This window comes from Pongo abelii, chromosome 1 (assembly GCF_028885655.2).
Source record: "Pongo abelii isolate AG06213 chromosome 1, NHGRI_mPonAbe1-v2.0_pri, whole genome shotgun sequence".
Lineage (NCBI taxonomy): Eukaryota > Metazoa > Chordata > Mammalia > Primates > Hominidae > Pongo > Pongo abelii.
The window spans coordinates 179449908-179459312 of record NC_071985.2 but is presented as its reverse complement, the minus strand read 5'-3'; the positions used below and the strand labels follow the sequence as shown (position 1 = coordinate 179459312).

General features: G+C 37.4%; 1 protein-coding gene and 1 non-coding gene across 5 annotated transcripts in view; both read right to left on the bottom strand.

Moving 5' to 3' along the window:
- Positions 1 to 776: 776 nt before the first annotated feature.
- The window catches only part of NDC1 (NDC1 transmembrane nucleoporin), a 72629-nt gene continuing 64000 nt past the window's right edge, over positions 777 to 9405 (bottom strand). For 3 of the 4 annotated variants that reach the window (XM_054558021.2, XM_024249748.3, XM_024249682.3), the window contains exons 17-18: positions 7602 to 7762; positions 777 to 3331 (exon numbers count right to left, since the gene is read on the bottom strand). In XM_054558021.2, the coding sequence (XP_054413996.1) occupies positions 3268 to 3331; positions 7602 to 7762 (225 nt within the window). In that variant the 3' untranslated portion in view covers positions 777 to 3267. 4 annotated transcript variants of the gene reach the window in all.
- Positions 6287 to 6422, bottom strand: LOC112131389 (small nucleolar RNA SNORA58). The gene has a single exon (XR_002913471.1). It is a non-coding gene; the product is annotated as a small nucleolar RNA SNORA58 (small nucleolar RNA).

The following is a 9405-nucleotide window of genomic DNA, read 5'->3' as shown; positions in this document are numbered from 1 at the left end:
GATGCACAGCAAGTTTCAAATACCCCATTAGATTATAAACTCCTTGAGAGCAGGGACTGTCTTGTTCAGTTTATTTCTAATTGTTGTGCCATAAGAGACACTCAGTGAATATTTGTGAATGATCAGCTAATTCCACATCAACTTGCCCATCATGACAGCAACTTGTGCCAAGGCTGCTTAGGAGCATGGCAGAACTGTAGAGGTATGTGTTTATCCAGCCCCTTTCTTGCCCCTCAAAACAATAAAGATTTTGCTTATTTAAAAATGGTCAGCAGCTTGCTAAGCATAGCTGGATTGTTAACTGATGAATGAAAGCCATCTTTGTTTTAAGCTATTTGGTTGTAAAGAAAGGTAACTATGGCTTGGGAGAGCTAGAGGGAGTCTGAGGTACCTCAACTACCTAGAGGTGAAGTTCAGATAAAGTAATGTTGACAGACGTAACTGTTAGCCTAGGGGAATACGATCCGTTTGGAAACAATATTTTGGCAAGAAAAGAAACTTCTGTTAAGAGATGGCTTTCAGCACCTCCACCCTTTGTTTAGTTTTGTCAGCCAAGACAACAAAGAATGAGACTTTCTGAATTCAGGCTCCTTAGAGTTACCACGAAACCCACCAAATCAGTCTAGGTTAAGGGCAAAAGCTGACTTCTCAAGAAGTTCAACTCTTTCAGGTTTTATAAGCAACAACTCTGAGACTAAATTGAAATGATTCAGGAAACATCACCACCACCACCTCCCCGCCCAGAAATTAAATAATTGACCTTACAGACACACATATTTCAATTAATTGTTCCATTTCTTAAAACTGCCAATTTATTTTTCTACCCAATCCAGTATCAACGATATACAAAAGGATATAAACAGACTATCATGAATATTTACAGGATGACACACCAAACAATTACCAAGGAACAAATCCTGCAAAGTAACAAATTGTTGCTTATCCATGTCCACTCAACTGTACAAGGTTTATTTCTAAGACAATTTCCCAGTTCTCTGGGAAAGAAGTTCTATGGATTTATACCTTCCATAAGGGTCAAGCAAACATGCTAAGAGCTGATACCATCATGTTTTTATACTAACAGCCGAGAAAGACTTTTAAAGAACACTCTCCTTCAGGCCAATGTTACAGCATTAGTGGGCTCACAGACAGGATGTGACTTCATCAAAGGAAATGCTTCTCTCGTCTTGGCCTCCCTAAGGTCCTCCTCCTAGTACACAGGAGGAGTTCCCCATAATAACACCCTAGTTCCAACAGATGGTGTGTAGATTATCCACACACAATGAGAAAAAGAACCTGACCCCCTTACCTACCAAATACAATACAGATCTGGGGAGGCAGTTACCAGATCTTCAACAGGCAGACACTATGCGGCCTGTATTTAGTACACAGCACAATTCTCTTGAGAGAAAACAGGAATGAACATTCTCAGAAACATTCACATTGCTCATCAAATGTAGCTTTACCCAAAGTATATAGGAAATGGCAAAAACCTAAACCTAGCTGGACATTTTATACAAGTAAGTCAAAGTTCAAAGGAATCATCCTATCTTATTCTCAGAAATCCAATGGGTTGAATATCACAGTTCTTCTTTAATGGAAGCAGAAGATTCAGAGTGGATTCAGCACAGAGAGTGGAATATAAAAAGCTTAATTGTGTTAATACATGGAAGACAACAGCTCTCAGTCAACCTAGCCACAATTTTCTGTCTTGGCCATCTGTAAGAAACGACTACATTTGAAATTCAACTTTCACATTCAAAAAAAGAAATCGATTCAGCTTCAGACACAAAGCAAAACCAAAACAGAAAAACAAATGGCAATAGCCTACATATCTAAACATTTGACAATCGGAGAACTGCCCCACAGTGATATGCTCAAGGCCAGCAGCACCCATTTATAATTTGGCATGTACTGGTTGAAGGGGCAACAGGACCTGGAGCTAAAATATTCAATTATAAAGATATAATACATCGATGAATCAGACAAAAGTAGACATATATGATACCGCATTAAAGATTCATATACAGTACTGTGCTGACTTTAAAGAAAATATTTTGGGACACTAGAAGGAAAAGACAATAGGAAAAGAATTACAAAGGGGCATTTCAGTCCAAAGCCAGTCCAGTAACTATCTATGACTAGGATTTCTAATCTTTGATCTCCAAAGAAGCTGATCTAATAAATTCTAACAATACTTCGTTCACATTTGGGACACACAACATACTTCCAAGTACAGTATTCCCTCTGACGTTTTGGTTTCACTTGCTATTTGATGACTAAGTTGTTTCTGGCTATAAAGATCTTCCTATTTTAATTAGCCATTTAACACTACAGAGGCTGCTCCCTTTGAGAGACCAGACAAGTTTCACAGAATTTGATCTAATGAAAATGAATGGTGGGGAAAAAAGGGAACATTTCCTGGGTTTTTTTGCAAACCTTTTTCTCTTCCTTGAAAAACTCTGCAATCACTTAATGTTTTGCTCCAGAAAAAGAAAGCAAAATTAGCTGGGAAAATACCCATACATTAATACTTTGTGTTTACTAGCATGATACAAAATAAATTCATAGATGTCAGTCAATTGTTTCTTAAAGACCAAATGTGAATTTTTAATCTTGTAACTTAAGACCTGAGTTTTTCCACATTCCTTTATATAGAGTTAGCATCTGTAAACTGAGACCCTTTTTTGGGTAATCATACAAATTTAATTTGTCCCTGGAAACAAAAACCCAACCTAACAGATTAACTAACAAAATATGTCCGTTAGACAATATTTTTTGTGAATATTGCTGCACTGTTACCATTTTTATCCTTCAGTAAGTGAAACTACACTTAAAAAGTTTATGTATTTTGAGTTTACAAAGAGCTAAACTCTTAATTAAGAAGACTATGAAGTCAACCTATACTCATTTCAGAACTGGCTTCCCTCTTTTCGAAAGTAAATTCTAAAAGTTTTTTAGTTATTATTATTAAGTTATATGAGCTAGAGACATTTCGACTGCCATCAATGCTTCTGTAAAATTGAATAAAGATTTTATTATACCACACACACAAAAAGCAATCGGTACAGAAAAGGCAGTTTTCAGTTATTCCGTTGAGAATTTCTTTCCATGATTTCTCCCATTAAAGTATAGTTTTCAAAGCAACCACCACGACAAAGGAAGCATCTAATTAGTCCGTTTTCTTCTGATCCAAGAATGCTGAACATTTACTGTCCCATCTGTAGTTGTATCAGCAGTGTAATGAACACAGTTTATATTACTTAACTATTCTTTGAACTCCAAGAACTGTTGAAGTCTTTTCTGATGTTCTGCAGATGCTTGCACAGCACTAAATGAAACATAAATTCAAAGCATAAGCTTTATTTTACATTACGCATATTAAGTGAACCACAGAGCACAGAGTCAATATTTTTCAAAACAATTAAAAATGAATAGAAATCTTCACTTATTTAGTATTTCTGAAAAAGCTGGATGAAAACTCTTTTTAATCTAATGAAGAGGAGGGCTTGCATTCGGTAATGGCATGCTTCTATCTTCTAAAAGACCAAACAAATTAAGACCGACAAGTGAAGGCATTGACTTTAACCTGCTCTGCTATGGAAACTGCTGTGCGGAGTTCCAGGCCTTGCAGTAGATTTTCTGGATTTTATTATTTTATTTAAACCAGATTCCAACATCATCTTTGAGTTGTGGAGTATCTGAATTGCCTTTAATACAAAATCCTTTAAACTAAAATGTTTGGTTAAAACACAATAGACTCCATTAATTGTTTTCAAAGGTAACAGCTTGGTGGTTTAGATTTACTTCTGCCTTTGAACATAAGTTATGTTTTGGATGGGAACACTGAGTTCTCTCTCCACCCTCACCATCACAAAAATATATTACCTTGACAAAATTAGGGCAAATATATACTGAAACTAGTATAATACTTCCTCTTAAACTTTTGGGCAAAAATTGAATATAATGAAAAATTCCGGTTTTCTAGTTCTTGAATAGGTCACCGCTTCTTAAAGTGCCAGTCTTATTTTAATAATTTTGTTATGAATTGCCCTAAAATGTCTTATAGACATCTTTGCTTTCTTGAACCATGTACCTCCAATTGAACCATTTCAAGTATTTTACTGTACAAAGATGCCCTCTAGGTGCTAGTGAGGCTGTCTTCGCCAACTTAATGGCTCTGGAACTCTCTCAAACACCAAATCTGTGGCTTTCCCATGACATTTCTCTCTGCTAGCAGGTAGTAAAGTGTCCCTTACAATTTACTGTTAGTACTCATGACTCCAGTAGCAATCTCTGCCCCTCAAATAAATTTTGATATGGGCCAGGCATGGTGGCTCACACCTGTAATCCCAACTTTGAGAGGCCTGAGGCAGGAGAACTGCTTGAGCTCAGGAGTTTGAGGCTGCAGTGAACTATGCTATGATCTTGTCACTGCACTCCAGCCTGGGCAACAGAGCAAGACCCTGACTCAAAAAAAATTTTTTGATATGTTATAGGCTGGAAAACCAGAATTAAATTAGCCTAAATTAGGAGTAAATGGGAGGTGGCAGGGAATGGGGAGATGCAGGTCAAAGGATAGAAAGTTGCACATATGTAGGATAAACAAGTCTAGAGACCTAATGTATAACATGAGGACTATGGCTAACAAAATTGTATTGTACTAGGTATTTTTGTTAAATAAGCAGATTTTAGCTGCCCTTGATGACAGACATGTTAATTTACTTCACTACAGTAAACATTTTACTATTTATATATAAATCCCATAACATATGTTATAAACCTCAAATATACACAATACAATTTACCTTTTAAAAAATAAGTAAATAGTGTTGAATGAATGTCTCCAATGAGTGGGCTGTGTTTGTTAGTTGATTTTCAGAGTTCAAGAGCTAACTTCATTTATACCTAGTTCTCAGAGGTAGAGCTTTGAACAGTGAATAATCAGATATTATACAGTAATAATAAGTATCACGATAATGTATACTGCACAGTGGGCTTTACCTATGTATGATCCCATTTTATCTTTACTAAGAACAAATGAAACCAAGTAGGTGTGAGAACGTTCCCTTTCATGGGGACAAAAACTGTATCAGAAAGATTCAGAAGTTAGGGGAAACACCACAGTCTAGGTTAGGAGTATAGACACTATAGATAGAACTCTAGGGTTAGAAAGATTTGCATCTGAATCCTGGTTCTGCAACTCACTACTTGCATAATCTTGGGTGAGTTACTTAAAACAGTAGGAAACTTGCTCACAATCACAGATAGCTAATGATGCAAGCAGACAGAAATCCAGATATTTTAACTCCAGATCTAACATTCTTTCCACTATATGACACTGTCCTACATTTGTACAAATAGCCTCCACTGATTTTATCAGCTTTGGCACATATATAAAATATGCCTCTTTTCAGAGAAAAGAAACTAAGGTGGAATTTCATTCTCACAATTTTTATTTTATTTATGTATTTATTTTTGAGGCAGGGTCTCGCTAAAATATGGCTCTTTTCAGAGAAAAGAAACTAAGGCAGAATTTCATTCTCACAATTTTTATTTATTTATGTATGTATTTATTTATTTATCTTTGAGGCAGGGACTTGCTCAGTCGCCCAGGCTAGAGTGCAGTGGTGAAGTATCAGCTCACTGCAACCTCCACTTCCCGGGTTCAAGTGATTCTCCTGCGTCAGCCTCTGGAGTAGCTGGGATTATAGTTGCCTGCCACCATGCCCAGCTAATTTTTGTAGTTTTAGTAGAGAAGGGGTTTCACCATGTTGGCCAGGCTGGTCTCAAACTCCTGACCTCAGATGATCCACCCGCCTTGGCCTCCCAAAGTGCTGGGATTACAGCCGTGAGCCTGTGCACCCGGCCCATTCTCATAATCCATTCTCATAATTTTTAATCAGTCATCTGTATCTCTTTTTTTTTTTTTTCTTTGAGACAGAGTCTCGCTCTGTTGCCCACGCTGGAGTACAGAGGCACGATCTCGGCTCACTGCAACCTCTGCCTCCTGGGTGCAAGCGATTCTCATGCCTCAGCCTCCCGAGTAGCTGGGATTTCAGGTGAGCACCACCACGCCCAGCGAATTTTTGTATTTTTGGTAGAGACAGGGTTTCACCATGTTGGCCGGACTGATCTCAAACTCCTGACCTGAGGTGATCCACCCACCTCGGCCTCCCAAAGTGCTGGGATAACAGGCGTGGACCACTAGTGATGCCTGGCCTATATCGCTTTCTTATCTAAATCCCTATGCTCCCCTTTTCTTCTTGCCCTTTTTCCCCCAGGGGAATGTTACAGTCCTGCTATTTATCCAGCCGCTGATTAAGCTGGCTAAAGCTGGCAGGAACTTCAAATTAATCTCGCATACAACGTCCCCCCTGCCTGGCCATGAGCACAGTCAGGCAAGGTCTACAGGTATGCCCTTCTCCTTGCTTTTGTTCTATCATTAATATACGTCATATCTATTTCATTCTCTAAATTCATCAGTATTTTCTGAATGTGTCCTACATATTAATTTATATCTTGGAGGCAGTCTAGTGTTGTAGACAGAAAGATGAAAGATTTTTAAGAGAAAGAAAGACTTGATTTCAGGTTCATGTTTAATACGCACTAGATTTTGCTATCAGGCAAGTTTTAACATCTCTATGCCTCAGTTTTCGTATCTGTACAATTATGATAATTTCTACACTTCACAGCGTCTTTGAAAACAGTAAATGAGAAAACATAAAGTTCTAAGTGTATTGTCTAGATTAGCACTATCTGATAAAACTTTCTAGAATTAGGGAAAGATGTTATACTTCTGTTGTCCAATACAGTAGCTACTAAACACATGTAGTTATTAAGTAAATGTGGCTAGGGTGACTGACAAATTGAATTTTTAACTTTATTTAACTTTAATTTAAATTGGAAGTCTTAAACTATTCATTGATTGCATACAAAAACTGCAGCGCAATCTCTGGTGTCTTCCAAAGTTCATTTATAATTGTGATAAATATAAATATAGTTTAGTTACTAAGCTAGTATCCCTCATCCTGCCTAGCTAGATCATTTCACAAGAGGAAAGCAGTAAACATCAATAAAACTAAATATAAATAGGCTTGGCATTTGTGGTTTTCTCTCTGGTTCTGTTTCTCAAGGTGTTGTGATCTGTTGGTGTTTTTCCAGCATGAATCACAAAGCACCAGGGATTCATTTCTGGAATACTTTGCTCACCCCAAGTCTTCAGTTTGCTGACCAAGATATAACAATAGAATTAGTTTTAATATGCTTTTCTGGAAAGGTACTCGGGTTTTCTGCTCTTTTTTCTCCCTTAAGGATCTTTTGACAATTTAAATATATATATATATATATATACTTAAATTTGCTGCATTTATAACTTTCTGTCTTCTTTTGTCCATTTGAAAGAAATCCCCAAAGCTTTATGATGGGCCAAATTTTAAAATATAAATATTAAGTCCACATCCAAGCTGTAAGTTCACAGTGAGAATCATCAAGGTCCCAAAAGAACACTTTCAACACATGAGCCTTATCATTCCCATACCTATTTCTAACGAAAGCTCTCCAGAATGGGTATCATCATGGATCAAAACAGGTAAACTTACTTCAGATGTTCACCAAATGTAGTAGTTATTCGATAGATAGCAGTTTTTAGTGATGCTCTGAATGCAAATCTTAATGTTTTATATGAAGTGTCCACAAGGCTTCCTGAAATCCGGGGTGGTTTACTGGAAGCATGAGGAAGCTTAAAGTACTTGTCGACTGCCTACACCAAGAAAGAAAACACATCAGTTTAGATTATAAAGAAAGCCAACCTAGGCCAGGTGCTGTGGCTCACATGTGTAATCCCAACACTTTGGAAGGACGAGGCAGGAGGACTGCTTGAGACTAGGAGTTCCACTGTACTCCAGACTGGGCGACAGAGATCCTGTCTCAAAAAAAATAAAATAAAGTAAAATAAAATAAAAAATTAAAAAGAAAAAAAGTCACTTCAGTCCAAAGAATTAAGATTTGAGATAGATACAAATGGATATATACAGAGATATATACACATACCTATAGATATGCTGTAACACATTTCTTATTGTAGATCACAGTCAAAATAGTTTCATAAACAATGCAATAGGGAGGCTCAGCTACTATGACAGTTACCAGGCCCCCCAAAAATCCAGACTTGCCCTCAGAAATGAAGCTATCATTCAATATCCTTGAAAACGCAAAGCTTGAAGTCAAACACTGATGTCCTACTCTGCTTATGATGTGACAGGCAGGAGGAGCTTTATTAAAAGACCTCAGCAAAAAAAAAAAAAAAGACCAAAACTTTATGCTTTACAGAAATGGTTATTCACTAAATAGTTTATCTTCCTTTTCAATTCAGATAAGGCATTTATGAGCAATGACAGATGATACTGTTACATCATGAGGTCCCCATGGAAAAATAAACTGACAAGACACAACAGTATAAGCATACTATTTATAGTTATGAATGTAACCACCAAAAGAACTGAAAACAAAAATAATTAAAATTATTTTTGCCATCATGTTCTTAATTTCAAGAGCTCTTTAACATCATCTGTTCTTTTTAATTTTAGCATCCTATTTTTGTTTCTAAGATGCAATATCCTTTCTTATTTCTAAGGATTCTGATGACAGGTTTTTTGTTTTTTAGTTTCTTCCAAACTGATTTTCCCCCTTTGCTCCCTTTAGTCTCCAACTTCTGCATGAGAGACTTTCCTCAGAAATCTAGTGATCTTCGTTCACAACTGGAAGTGGGACCTGCTAAAGAGCTGAGCACCAATTCTACGTGCATGACTGTGGATTACAGACAAGCGGCTTCACAGTGGGTCATCTGCAGGGACTTTTGGGGGGTGAACCTTCAACTCAGTCACTTTAGGTCTTTCTTCTTGGACTGGTCAGAGTGCCCAAAGAAAAGTCTTCTAGTATGCTGACTACAGGGCCTGCCCCAGTGTTCTGAAGCCAAGTGGACACCAGGGCTTTTGAACTCATCCCTCTCCTTTAGTACAGCACCCACAACTCCCCCAGACTGGGTGTTCTACTCTCTCTTAAAGGATAAACCTCAGACTACAGTGGAGGAGGAGCAATTACCCCACAGCATAGGATCTAGGGATCTAACTAATTTTCAAACAGCTCTCACCCAAACCTCTTTATTTTGGGTACCTATCCCTTCACCCTTGGTTCTAGAGTTACTTGGTGCTTCTCCCACCACCAATTTGAAATCTGCCTCTGGAATCTGCCAAGTTAGCTATCTCAATCATATGCTTTCCAGCTTTGAAAGTGTTGTTGCTATTATGTCCTCTCCTGTTTATGGATTTATGTATTATAAAATACCTTTTCTATAGTTTAGTAGAGTTTTGGGGAAGGAACAAAATTTGATGCATGTGTTCAGTC